At 53.3% G+C, this 15,000-nt stretch overlaps 1 protein-coding gene across 7 annotated transcripts in view; it reads left to right on the top strand.

Moving 5' to 3' along the window:
* Positions 1-14,994, top strand: part of LOC142922739 (transcription factor BTF3 homolog 4-like) — a 208,762-nt gene extending 193,768 nt beyond the window's left edge. The window contains exons 2-6 of one of the 7 annotated variants that reach the window (XM_076063572.1): positions 1,719-1,874; positions 4,297-4,355; positions 8,079-8,192; positions 12,231-12,438; positions 14,326-14,994. In XM_076063572.1, the coding sequence (XP_075919687.1) occupies positions 1,719-1,874; positions 4,297-4,355; positions 8,079-8,192; positions 12,231-12,438; positions 14,326-14,489 (701 nt within the window). In that variant the 3' untranslated portion in view covers positions 14,490-14,994. Of the gene's footprint in view, positions 1-1,694; positions 1,922-2,671; positions 2,852-4,296; positions 4,356-8,078; positions 8,193-12,230; positions 12,439-14,325 lie in introns of those variants that run through there. The other 6 variants (XM_076063571.1, XM_076063573.1, XM_076063577.1 and 3 more) reach the window with 6 other exon arrangements.
* Positions 14,995-15,000: the final 6 nt, after the last annotated feature.

The following is a 15,000-nucleotide window of genomic DNA, read 5'->3' as shown; positions in this document are numbered from 1 at the left end:
GTATACTAGTACAGCACCATTATATAGTGTAGTGTATAGTGTAGTGTATAGTGTAAGATATAGTGTAGTATACTAGTACAGCACTAGTATGTAGTGTAGTGTATAGTGTAGTGTATAGTGTAGTATACTAGTATTGCACTAGTATGCAGTGTAGTGTATAGTGTAGTGTATAGTGTAGTATATAGTGTGTAGTGTATAGTGTAGTGTATAGTGTAGTATACTAGTACAGCACCAGTATACAGTGTAGTGTATAGTGTAATATACTAGTACAGCACTAGTGTATAGTGTAGTGTATAGTGTAGTATTTAGTGCAGTGTATAGTGTAATATACTAGTACAGCACTAGTATGTAGTGCAGTGTATAGTGTAGTGCATAGTGTAGTGTTTAGTATAGTGTATAGTGTAGTGTATAGTGTAGTGTGTAGTGTATAGTGTAGTATACTAGTACAGCACTAGTATGTAGTGTAGTGTATAGTGTAGTGTAGTGTGTAGTGTATAGTGTAGTATACTAGTACAGCACTAGTATGTAGTGTATAGTGTAGTGTATAGTGTAGTATACTAGTACAGCACTAGTGTGTAGTGTAGTGTATAGTGTAGTGTACTAGTACAGCACCAGTATGTAGTGTAGTGTATAGTATATAGTGTAGTGTATGGTGTAGTATACTAGTACAGCACCAGTATGTAGTGTAGTGTATAGTGTAGTGTATAGTGTAGTATATAGTATAATATACTAGTACAGCACTAGTGTGCAATGTAGTGTATAGTGTAGTGTATAGTGTAGTGTACTATTACAGCACTAGTATGTAGTGTAGTGTATAGTGTAGTGTATAGTGTGTATACTAGTACAGCACTAGTATGCAGTGTAGTGTAGTGTGTAGTGTAGTGTATAGTGTAGTGTATAGTGTAGTGTACTAGTACAGCACTAGTATGTAGTGTAGTGTATTGTGTAGTGTAGTGTATAGTGTATTATACTAGTACAGCACTAGTATGTAGTGTAGTGTATAGTGTAGTGTACTAGTACAGCACTAGTGTATAGTGTAGTGTATAGTATAGTATACTGGTACATCACTAGTGTATAGTGTAGTGTATAGTGTAGTATACTAGTACAGCACTAGTATGTAGTGTAGTGTAGTATATAGTGTAGTGTATAGTGTAGTGTATAGTGCAGTGTATAGTGTAGTGTATAGTGTAGTATACTAGTACAGCACTAGTGTGTAGTGTAGTGTATAGTGTAGTGTATAGTGTAGTGTACAGTGTAGTGTATAGTGTAGTGTATAGTGTAGTGTATAGTAGTGTAGTGTATAGTGTAGTGTATAGTGTAGTATACTAGTAAAGCACACCGGTGTGTTGGAGAGCCAAGCCACAACATCTAGAATCTGTGTACGACGTTTCGCCTGTAATCACAACCAGCTTCATCAGGCGTACATTACGCATGCGCATTCACGCGAGGCCCTTTGATCTTAAACTTGATTTGGTGCTTTCGCGACTGCAGGAATTACTCTATGTTTTTTTTCGATAAAGTCACGTAGAAATAAAAAATAATAATACGATTACATAATAGTATGCTCTTATGTAATAATGCTATGATGTAACTATTATGTGTTTTTATTATTATCCCTTTGATCTTGATCGCGAAAGCCCACGTGTTAAACGTGGCCAAACACCCCGTCTAAGATGAAGAAATTGCGGCGCTGCGCCTTTACCCCGTCCCACCAGCAGTGGATAGATCACGTGTTGCTCGTGCCAGCGCTGCCCACGTGGTGGGGTGGAGTGGGGGCGCGTCGAGCACGTGGCCGCGAGATCTGCGCGCGGTCTCGCGAGACTCGGGGAAGAGGGTCACGCGGCGTTCCGCCATTCAACGCCCGACGTGGGCAGGTGAGACGCGGGGGAGACACGGGGGGACAGGTGAGACACGGGGACAGGTGAGACACGGGGGAGACACGGGGGACAGGTGAGACACGGGTGAGACACGGGGGAGACACGGGGGGACAGGTGAGACACGGGGACAGGTGAGACACGGGGGGGACAGGTGAGACACGGGGGAGACACGGAGACAGGTGAGACACGGGGACAGGTGAGACTCGGGGACAGGTGAGACACGGGGGAGACACGGAGACAGGTGAGACTCGGGGACAGGTGATACTCGGGGACAGGTGAGACTCGGGGACAGGTGAGACACGGGGGACAGGTGAGACACGGGGACAGGTGAGACACGGGGACAGGTGAGACTCGGGGACAGGTGAGACACGGGGAGACACGGAGACAGGTGAGACACGGGGACAGGTGAGACACGGGGACAGGCGAGACACGGGGACAGGTGAGACACAGGGACAGGTGAGACACGGGGACAGGTGAGACTCGGGGACAGGTGAGACACGGGGGAGACACGGGGGGACAGGTGAGACACGTGGACAGGTGAGACACGGGGGAGACACGGGGGAGACACGGGGGGACAGGTGAGACTCGGGGACAGGTGAGACACGTGGACAGGTGAGACACGGGGACAGGTGAGACACGGGGACAGGTGAGACACGGGGGAGACACGGGGGGACAGGTGAGACACGGGGGGACAGGTGAGACACGGGGGGACAGGTGAGACACGGGGGGACAGGTGAGACACGGGGGGCAGGTGAGACACGGGGACAGGTGAGACACGGGGACAGGTGAGACACGAGGGACAGGTGAGACACGGGGACAGGTGAGACACGGGGGACAGGTGAGACACAGAGACAGGTGAGACACGGGGACAGGTGAGACACGGGGGGACAGGTGAGACACGGGGGGACAGGTGAGACACGGGGACAGGTGAGACACGGGGGAGACACGGGGGGACAGGTGAGACACGGGGACAGGTGAGACACGGGGACAGGTGAGACACGGGAGACAGGTGAGACTCGGGGACAGGTGAGACACGGGGACAGGTGAGCCACGGGAGACAGGTGAGACTCGGGGACAGGTGAGACACGGGGGACAGGTGAGACACGGGGGACAGGTGAGACACGGGGACAGGTGAGACACGGGGAGACACGGAGACAGGTGAGACTCGGGGACAGGTGAGACACGGGGACAGGTGAGACACGGGGAGACACGGAGACAGGTGAGACTGGGACAGGTGAGACACGGGGACAGGTGAGACACGGAGGGACACGGGGACAGGTGAGACACGGGGGGACAGGTGAGACACAGGGAGACACGGGGACAGGTGAGACACGGGGACGGGTGAGACACGGAGACACGGGGACAGGTGAGACACGGGGGACAGGTGAGACACGGGGAGACACGGGGACAGGTGAGACACGGGGGGACAGGTGAGACACAGGGAGACACGGGGACAGGTGAGACACGTGGACAGGTGAGACACAGGGAGACACGGGGAGACACATGGACAGGCGAGACACGGGGGGACACGTGGACAGGTGAGACACGGGGAGACACGGGGACAGGTGAGACACGGGGGGACAGGTGAGACACGGGGAGACACGGGGACAGGTGAGACGGGGGGACAGGTGAGACATGGGGACAGGTGAGACACGGGGACAGGTGAGACACAGGGAGACACGGGGAGACACGTGGACAGGCGAGACACGGGGGGACAGGTGAGACACGGGGAGACACGGGGACAGGTGAGACACGGGGGGACAGGTGAGACACAGGTGGTACACAGGTGGTACACAGGTGGTACACAGGTGAGACACAGGTGGTACACAGGTGAGACACAGGTGAGACACAGGTGGTACACAGGTGGTACACAGGTGAGACACAGGTGGTACACAGGTGAGACACAGGTGGTACACAGGTGAGACACAGGTGGTACACAGGTGGTACACAGGTGAGACACAGGTGGTACACAGGTGAGACACAGGTGAGACACAGGTGGTACACAGGTGAGACACAGGTGGTACACAGGTGGTACACAGGTGAGACACAGGTGGTACACAGGTGAGACACAGGTGGTACACAGGTGGTACACAGGTGAGACACAGGTGGTACACAGGTGGTACACAGGTGAGACACAGGTGGTACACAGGTGGTACACAGGTGAGACACAGGTGAGACACAGGTGGTACACAGGTGAGACACAGGTGAGACACAGGTGGTACACAGGTAAGACACAGGTGGTACACAGGTGAGACACAGGTGGTACACAGGTGGTACACAGGTGAGACACAGGTGGTATACAGGTGAGACACAGGTGGTACACAGGTGAGACACAGGTGGTACACAGGTGAGACACAGGTGAGACACAGGTAGAGGCATGGAGGGTTGACCGATGACCTCCCCCCGCGTGCCCTCACAGGCATCATGAACCAGGAGAAGCTCGCCAAGCTACAGACACAAGTCCGTATCGGTGGCAAGGTGAGTGGTGTGGTGAGGAAAGAGTGGTGACACTCACTGTGACACTCACTGTGACACTGACACTCATTGTGTGTGACACTCACTGTGACACTCACTGTGACTCTGACACTCATTGTGTGTGACACTCACTGTGACACTGACACTCATTGTGTGTGACACTGTGACACTCACCGTGACACTCACTGTGACACTCACCGTGACACTCAATGTGACACTCACTGTGACACTCACCGAGACACTCACTGTGTGTGACACTCACTGTGACACTGACACCCATTGTGTGTGACACTCACTGTGACACTCACTGTGACACTCACCGTGTGTGACACTCACTGTGACACTCACTGTGTGTGACACTCACTGTAACACTCACCGTGTGTGACACTCACCGTGACACTCATCGTGTGTGACACTCACTGTGTGTGACACCCACTGTGACACTCACTGTGACACTCACCGTGACACTCACTGTGACAGTCACCTTGTGTGACACTCACTGTGTGTGACACCCACTGTGACACTCACTGTGACACTCATTGTGACACTCACTGTGTGTAACACTCACTGTAACACTCACTGTGTGTGACACCCACTGTGACACTCACTGTGACACTCACTGTAACACTCACTGTGTGTAACACTCACTGTAACACTCACTGTGTGTAACACTCACTGTAACACTCACTGTAACACTCACTGTGTGTAACACTCACTGTAACACTCACTGTGACACTCACTGTGACACTCACCGTGACACTCACTGTGTGTAACACTCACTGTGACACTCACTGTGACACTCACCGTGACACTCACTGTCACACTCACTGTAACTCACTGTGTGTGACACTCACTGTGACACTCACCGTGACACTCATTGTGACACTCACTGTGACACTCACCGTGACACTCACTGTGACACTCACTGTGTGTAACACTCACCGTGTGTAACACTCACTGTAACACTCACTGTGACACTGTGTGTAACACTCACCGTGTGTAACACTCACTGTAACACTCACTGTAACACCGTGACACTCACTGTAACACTCACTGTGACACAGGGCACTGCACGCCGCAAGAGGAAGATTGTTCACCGTGACACTCACTGTGACACTCACTGTGTGTAACACTCACCGTGACACTCACTGTGACACTCACCGTGACACTCACCGTGTGTAACACTCACTGTAACACTCACTGTGTGTAACACTCACTGTAACACTCACTGTGTGTAACACTCACTGTAACACTCACTGTGTGTGACACTCACTGTAACACTCACTGTGTGTAACACTCACTGTGACACTCACTGTAACACTCACTGTAACACTCACTGTGTGTAACACTCACTGTGTAACACTCACTGTGACACTCACTGTAACACTCACCGTGACACTCACTGCAACACTCACTGTGTGTAACACTCACTGTGACACTCACTGTAACACTCACTGTGACACCGTGACACTCACTGTAACACTCACTGTGACACTCACTGTGACACTCACTGTAACACTCACTGTAACACTCACTGTGTGTGACACTCACTGTGACACTCACTGTGTGTAACACTCACTGTAACACTCACTGTGACACTCACTGTGTGTAACACTCACTGTGTGTAACACTCACTGTGACACTCACTGTGACACAGGGCACCGCACGCCGCAAGAGGAAGATTGTTCACCGTGACACTCACTGTAACACTCACTGTGTGTAACACTCACTGTGACACTCACTGTGTGTAACACTCACTGTGTGTAACACTCACTGTAACACTCACTGTGTGTAACACTCACTGTAACACTCACTGTAACACTCACTGTGTGTAACACTCACTGTGACACTCACTGTGTGTAACACTCACTGTGTGTAACACTCACTGTAACACTCACTGTGTGTAACACTCACTGTGTGTAACACTCACTGTAACACTCACTGTAACACTCACTGTGTGTAACACTCACTGTAACACTCACTGTGTGTAACACTCACTGTAACACTCACTGTGTGTGACACTCACTGTGACACTCACTGTGTGTAACACTCACTGTGACACTCACTGTAACACTCACTGTAACACTCACTGTGTGTAACACTCACTGTGACACTCACTGTAACACTCACTGTGTGTAACACTCACTGTGACACTCACTGTAACACTCACCGTGACACTCACTGCAACACTCACTGTGTGTAACACTCACTGTGACACTCACTGTAACACTCACTGTGACACCGTGACACTCACTGTGTGTAACACTCACTGTAACACTCACTGTAACACTCACTGTGTGTAACACTCACTGTGACACTCACTGTGACACTCACTGTGACACAGGGCACTGCACGCCGCAAGAGGAAGATTGTTCACCGTGACACTCACTGTAACACTCACTGTGTGTAACACTCACTGTGACACTCACTGTGTGTAACACTCACTGTGTGTAACACTCACTGTAACACTCACTGTAACACTCACTGTGTGTAACACTCACTGTGTGTAACACTCACTGTGACACTCACTGTGTGTGACACTCACTGTGTGTAACACTCACTGTGACACTCACTGTGACACTCACTGTGTGTAACACTCACTGTAACACTCACTGTGACACTCACTGTAACACTCACTGTAACACTCACTGTGACACTCACTGTAACACTCACTGTGTGTAACACTCACTGTGACACTCACTGTAACACTCACTGTGTGTAACACTCACTGTGACACTCACTGTGACACTCACTGTAACACTCACTGTGTGTAACACTCACTGTGACACTCACTGTAACACTCACTGTGTGTAACACTCACTGTAACACTCACTGTGACACTCACTGTAACACTCACTGTGTGTAACACTCACTGTGACACTCACTGTGTGTGACACTCACTGTGACACTCACTGTAACACTCACTGTGTGTGACACTCACTGTGACACTCACTGTGACACTCACTGTGTGTAACACTCACCGTGTGTAACACTCACTGTAACACTCACTGTGTGTAACACTCACTGTGACACTCACTGTAACACTCACTGTAACACTCACTGTGTGTAACACTCACTGTGTGTAACACTCACTGTGACACTCACTATAACACTCACCGTGACACTCACTGCAACACTCACTGTGTGTAACACTCACTGTGACACTCACTGTAACACTCACTGTGACACCGTGACACTCACTGTGACACTCACTGTGACACTCACTGTAACACTCACTGTAACACTCACTGTGTGTAACACTCACTGTGACACTCACTGTGACACTCACTGTGACACAGGGCACCGCACGCCGCAAGAGGAAGATTGTTCACCGCGACACTCACTGTGACACTCACTGTGTGTGACACTCACTGTAACACTCACTGTAACACTCACTGTAACACTCACTGTGACACTCACTGTGTGTAACACTCACCGTGTGTAACACTCACTGTAACACTCACTGTGTGTAACACTCACTGTAACACTCACTGTAACACTCACTGTGTGTGACACTCACTGTAACACTCACCGTGACACTCACTGTAACACTCACTGTAACACTCACTGTGTGTAACACTCACTGTGACACTCACTGTAACACTCACCATGTGTGACACTCACTGTAACACTCACTGTAACACTCACTGTGACACTCACTGTGTGTAACACTCACTGTGTGTAACACTCACTGTAACACTCACTGTGACACTCACCGTGACACAGGGCACCGCACGCCGCAAGAGGAAGATTGTTCACCGCACGGCCCCTGCCGACGACAGGAAGCTGCAGAGCTCCCTCAAGAAGCTCTCCGTGAACAACATCACCGGCATCGAGGAAGTGAGGACCACTCCGCTCACCAGCTCACTCACCACTCCGCTCACCAGCTCGCTCGCCACCTCGCTCACCAGCGCACTCACCACGTCACTCACCACCTCGCTCACCACTCCGCTCACCAGCTCACTCGCCACCTCGCTCACCAGCTCACTCACCACTCCGCTCACCACGTCACTCACTATGTCACTCACCACCTCACTCACCACCTCACTCACCACCTCACTCACCACCTCACTCACTACGTCACTCACCACCTCACTCACCAGCTCACTCACCACCTCGCTCACCAGCTCACTCACCACCTCGCTCACCAGCTCACTCACCACTCCGCTCACCACGTCACTCACCAGCTCACTCACCACCTCGCTCACCAGCTCACTCACCACTCCGCTCACCAGCTCACTCGCCACCTCGCTCACCAGCTCGCTCACCACGTCACTCACCAGCTCACTCACCACCTCACTCACCACCTCGCTCACCAGCTCACTCACCACCTCACTCAACACCTCGCTCACCACCTCGCTAACCACCTCGCTCACCACCTCGCTCACCACCTCACTCACCACCTCACTCACCACGTCACTCACCACCTCGCTCACCCTCGCTCACCACCTCGCTCACCACCTCACTCACCGCCTCACTCACCGCTTCACTCACCACCTCACTCACCACGTCGCTCACCACCTCGCTCACCACCTCACTCACCACCTCACTCACCAGCTCACTCACCACCTCACTCACCACCTCGCTCACCAACTCACTCACCACGTCACTCACCACCTCGCACACCACCTCACTCACCACCTCGCACACCACCTCACTCGCCACCTCGCTCACCACGTCACTCACCAGCTCACTCACCACCTCGCTCACCACCTCACTCACCACCTCACACCACCTCACTCACCGCCTCACTCACCACCTCACTCACCACCTCACTCACCGCCTCGCTCACCACCTCACTCACCGCCTCACTCACCAGCTCACTCACCACCTCGCTCACCACCTCGCTCACCACCTCGCTTACCACCTCACTCACCACCTCACTCACCACCTCGCTCACAAACGACGGCTTAACGAAGCGTGAGTCATTACCGTGTGGACATTTACATCGGGACAAATTCTCTAAAACGCCTGGTTGATGTTGATTCTCAATGTGGAGGCAAAAACCGGAGGAGCCGGAGACAAATCCACGCGACCACGGGGAGAGAGAGAAGCAGACTCCAAAATATATACAGCAGCAGCAGGCATTGTCAGGGTTGGGGATGGAACCCACGACCTGCTGTATACCAGGCGAGGTAGTCAACATCTCATAGCCACCGTGATGATGATGAGAGAGACGCAGACTCAAAAAATACAGCAGCAGCAGGTATTGTCAGGGTGGGGGATGGAGCCCACGACCTCCTGTAGGCCAGGCGAGGTAGTCAACATCTCCTAGCCACCGTGATGATGATGAGAGAGACGCAGACTCAAAAAATGCAGCTGCAGCAGCAGGCATTGTCAGGGTGGGGATCGAACCCACGACCTCCTGTACACCAGGCGAGGTAATCAACATCTCCTAGCCACCGTGATGATGATGAGAGACCCTGACTCCTATACAGCAGCAGGCATCGTCAGGGTGGGGATGGAACCCACGACCTCCTGTATAGCAGGCGAGGTAGTTAACATCTCATAGCCACCGTGATGATGATGATGAGAGACCCTGACTCCTATACAGCAGCAGGCATCGTCAGGGTGGGGATGGAACCCACGACCTCCTGTACACCAGGCGAGGTAGTTAACATCTCATAGCCACTGTGATGATGATGAGAGAGAGACGCAGACTCCAAATATACAGCAGCAGGCATCGTCAGGGTGGGGATGGAACCCACGACCTCCTGTACACCAGGCGAGGTAATCAACATCTAGCCACCGTGATGATGATGAGAGACCCTGACTCCTATACAGCAGCAGGCATCGTCAGGGTGGGGATGGAACCCACGACCTCCTGTACACCAGGCGAGGTAGTCAACATCTCCTAGCCACCGTGGCACCCACCTTCTCACTCAGATCCTTGCTGCTGTGGAATTGAGTAATTAGCGGTGTGATTTTCGAATTTGCCAAATTTTGGACCGTGACGCGGAATGACGTCAGGGGAATCCCCAGCGAGCGTCCACCCCACGTGTAGCCTGTAACAGAGTGTTGGGGCAAGTGCTGTTAGCGAGCAACCTCACACAAAGACAAAGATCACCTGTGTAGCCTGTAACAGACTGTTGGGGCAAGTGCTGTTAGCGAGCAACCTCACACCAAGACAAAGATCACCCGTGTAGCCTGTAACAGACTGTTGGGGCAAGTGCTGTTAGCGAGCAACCTCACACAAAGACAAAGATCACCTGTGTAGCCTGTAACAGAGTGTTGGGGCAAGTGCTGTTAGCGAGCAACCTCACACCAAGACAAAGATCACCCGTGTAGCCTGTAACAGACTGTTGGGGCAAGTGCTGTTAGCGAGCAACCTCACACAAAGACAAAGATCCCCCGTGTAGCCTGTAACAGAATGTTGGGGCAAGTGCTGTTAGCGAGCAACCTCACACAAAGACAAAGATCACCCGTGTAGCCTGTAACAGACTGTAGGGGCAAGTGCTGTTAGCGAGCAACCTCACACAAAGACAAAGATCACCCGTGTAGCCTGTAACAGATTGTAGGGGCAAGTGCTGTTAGCGAGCAACCTTACACAAAGACAAAGATCACCCGTGTAGCCTGTAACAGAATGTTGGGGCAAGTGCTGTAAGCTAGCGAGCAACCTCACACGAAGACAAAGATCACCCGTATAGCCTTAACAGACTGTTGGGGCAAGTGCTGTTAGCGAGCAGCACCTGTGAAGGCCGGCACGGCACACGAGGGGGTGGGTGGCCAGCACCACGCCCGGCCGCCTTTGTCTCCCCAGTGGCGATGTTTACTACACACCGCACCAGGTGACTCATTTGAGGCCGAGTCGACCTAGGGGAGGCCCGGGACCGGTTACAATAGTCGTCACCGGTGGTGTTGGCCGTGAGTGGGAATCGAACTCAGGTCGCCGGATTCCTAGCGCAGCGTTGCGCTGTTAACCACTACACTACCGCTTGTCGCACACACACACACACGTGTACACACAGACACGTGTACACACACACACACACGTGTACACACACACACGTGTACACACTGTCACGTGTACACACACACAGACACGTGTACACACACGCACATGTACACACACGCACGTGTACACACTGTCACGTGTACACACACACACGTGTACACACACTCACACGTGTACACACACTCACACGTGTACACACACACGTGTACACACACACACGTGTACACACACACGTGTACACACACGTGTATAGACTCTCACGTGTACTCACCACGGCATTAACCAGGGGCGGCCTTCTGGATTCCAGACTGCTCGGCTGCGTCCCCTCGCTCGCTCCTTCACCTGCACCGCTCGCTCGCTCGTTCACCTGCACCGCTCGTTCACCTGCACCGCTCGTTCACCTGCACCGCTCGTTCACCTGCACCGCTCGCTCGTTCACCTGCACCGCTCGTTCACCTGCACCGCTCGTTCACCTGCACCACTCGCTCGTTCACCTGCACCTTGCTCGTTCACCTGCACCTTGCTCGTTCACCTGCACCGCTCGTTCACCTGCACCACTCGCTCGCTCGTTCACCTGCACCTTGCTCGTTCACCTGCACCTTGCTCGTTCACCTGCACCGCTCGTTCACCCGCACCGCTCGCTCATTCACCTGCACCGCTCGCTCGTTCACCTGCACCGCTCGTTCACCTGCACCGCTCGTTCACCTGCACCGCTCGCTTGTTCACCTGCACCGCTCGTTCACCTGCACCGCTCGTTCACCTGCACCGCTCGCTCGTTCACCTGCACCGCTCGTTCACCTGCACCGCTCGCTCGTTCACCTGCACCGCTCGCTCGCTCACCTGCACCGCTCGCTCGCTCACCTGCACCGCTCGCTCGCTCACCTGCACCGCTCGCTCACCCGTGCCCGCCCCGCCGTGCCCAGGTGAACATGTTCAGGGAGGACGGCATGGTGCTCCACTTCAACAACCCCAAGGTGCAGGCCACGATCGGCGCCAACACGTTTGCCGTGTCGGGCCACGCCGAGAGCCGCCACCTGAGCGACATGCTGCCCGCCGTGCTCAACCAGATGGCCGTCGGGAGCCTCTCGGGCCTACGCAGGCTCGCCGCGGCGCCACCGCACGCCGCCAGAGGTGGGCGGCGTGCGGCGGCGGCGGCGTGCGGGGGCGGTCGCGCTACCGTACCGGAGGTCCGGGGCTCCTTTGGCCGACCTTTCACGCAAACTCCGGCCGCCCTGGCAGCGGCCGCCGCGTTTGGCTGCTAGGCCATCGAACGGAGACGGTGGTCGCCCGAAAATCCGCGGCGCTTTCAGACGCGCCCTTGTGCGGCCCGTCTCGGGGAACGCTCCTCCTGCCCGTGTTAGCCACCGGAGCCACGCGCTTTTGCACCGCCATCTGGGTCGGCAAACACATTTCTTTGGAACTAATTTTCTGCGCCAAGTCTGCCCTTCCCTCGCACCTCCGGTTGGCGCGGTCGGCTTCGCACGGTGCGAAAGAATGTCCACACACGCACGCATATATACGTACAGCACGGCTGGTCGAATGAGTAGTGGGAGTCGTGCGCGCGGTGTGTGCGCGCGCGTGCGAGCGTGAGCGCGTGCACGTGCTGCGTTGCCGTGTGTGTGTGTGAACTTCGAGTGTCCCGGGCCGGCCAGCTGGCCGGCCGGCCGGCCTCGATAGGCCTTCGCCAACGGCAGTGTGACAACACGGGGTGTGTCTTTGCGTGCGCACGTGCATCGTCTAGCCACTGTGGTGATGATGATGATGATGAGAGAGACGCAAACTCCAAATATACAGCAGCACCAGCAGGCATTGTCAGGGTCGGGGTCGCATCCACGACCTCCTGTAGACCAGGCGAGGGAGTTAACATCTCCTAGCCACCGTGATGATGATGAGAGAGACACCACAAACTCCAAATATACAGCAGCAGCAGGCATTGTCAGGGGCGTGGGTTCGAACCCACGACCTCCTGTAGACCAGGCGAGGGAGTTAACATCTCCTAGCCACCGTGATGATGATGAGAGAGACACCACAAACTCCAAATATACAGCAGCAGCAGGCATTGTCAGGGTCGGGGTCGCATCCACGACCTCCTGCGTACCAGGCGAGGCAGTTAACATCTCCTAGCCACCGTGATGATGATGAGAGAGACACCACAAACTCCAAATATACAGCAGCAGCAGGCATTGTCAGGGGCGTGGGTTCGAACCCACGACCTCCTGTAGACCAGGCGAGGGAGTTAACATCTCCTAGCCACCGTGATGATGATGAGAGAGACACCACAAACTCCAAATATACAGCAGCAGCAGGCATTGTCAGGGTCGGGGTCGCATCCACGACCTCCTGCGTACCAGGCGAGGCAGTTAACATCTCCTAGCCACCGTGATGATGATGAGAGAGACACCACAAACTCCAAATATACAGCAGCAGCAGGCATTGTCAGGGTCGGGTTCGAACCCACGACCTCCTGTATACCAGGCGAGGCAGTTAACATCTCCTAGCCACCGTGATGATGATGAGAGAGACACCACAAACTCCAAATATACAGTAGCAGCAGGCATTGTCAGGGTCGGGTTCGAACCCACGACCTCCTGCGTACCAGGCGAGGTAGTTAACATCTCCTAGACACCGTGATGATGATGAGAGAGAGACGCACACTCCAAATATACAGCAGCAGGCATCGTCAGGGTCGGGTTCGAACCCACGACCTCCTGCGTACCAGGCGAGGTAGTTAACATCTCCTAGACACCGTGATGATGATGAGAGAGAGAGACGCACACTCCAAATATACAGCAGCAGCAGCAGGCATTGTCAGGGTCGGGTTCGAACCCAAGACCTCCTGCGTACGAGGCGAGGTAGTCAACATCTCCTAGACACCTCGGCGCCATGCTGGCCTTGTGTGTACTCCGGGCGGTCAGTACGACAACACAAGGACCCGTTGTGCATTTGCGAACGTGTTTACCTTGAGCTGGTGTCTGTGTGCGTGCGTGTGCATGCGTGCGTGCGTGCGCGTGAGTGCAGAGCCTGTCGACTCAAATCCTTTGGAGGTGTGCGTGGAGGAAGAGGTTCCAGGTAGAGTACAGCTCTGTATGACGTCCGAACGCCCGGGACATATGACTAAACTAAAGCTTCAATTTAAAGCTTTCGTGACTGCAATGATTCATCTTCTTTGGTTCTTTCGGTAAAGTCACGTAGAATGAGAATAAAATAATAAATTGATAAAATAAAATAACACAATAATATTCTCACGACGTTTCGGCCACAACACAAGCGGCCTTCATCAGGTGAAGGGGCGAGACTGTCTCACGACGTTTCGGCCACAACACAAGCGGCCTTCATCAGGTGAAGGGGCGAGACTGTCTGGTAGGACAGCGCTGTCCTACCAGACAGTCTCGCCCCTTCACCTGATGAAGGCCGCTTGTGTTGTGGCCGAAACGTCGTGAGAATATTATTGTGTTATTTTATCAATTTATTATTTTATTCTCATTTTACGTGACTTTACCGAAAGAACCAAAGAAGATAAACTAAAGCTGTGGACTCTTTATTTATTTATGTATTGTAAGGGCCCCGCTGAGCGATGCAGCTCTCTGTCAGGAGCGGTCAGGAGCCGGCTCGTCATCACGGGGACATTTATAGCAGGAGCCAAATGACTCGAGATGCGTGATTATAAAACGCGGAGGGACAAAACGGAGGACC

The sequence above is a fragment of the Petromyzon marinus genome, unplaced genomic scaffold (assembly GCF_048934315.1).
Source record: "Petromyzon marinus isolate PM22_M1 ecotype Great Lakes invasive population unplaced genomic scaffold, UKy_Petmar_22M1.pri1.0 PM_Scaffold_153, whole genome shotgun sequence".
NCBI lineage: Eukaryota > Metazoa > Chordata > Hyperoartia > Petromyzontiformes > Petromyzontidae > Petromyzon > Petromyzon marinus.
This window is presented reverse-complemented; position numbering and strand designations above follow the sequence as displayed.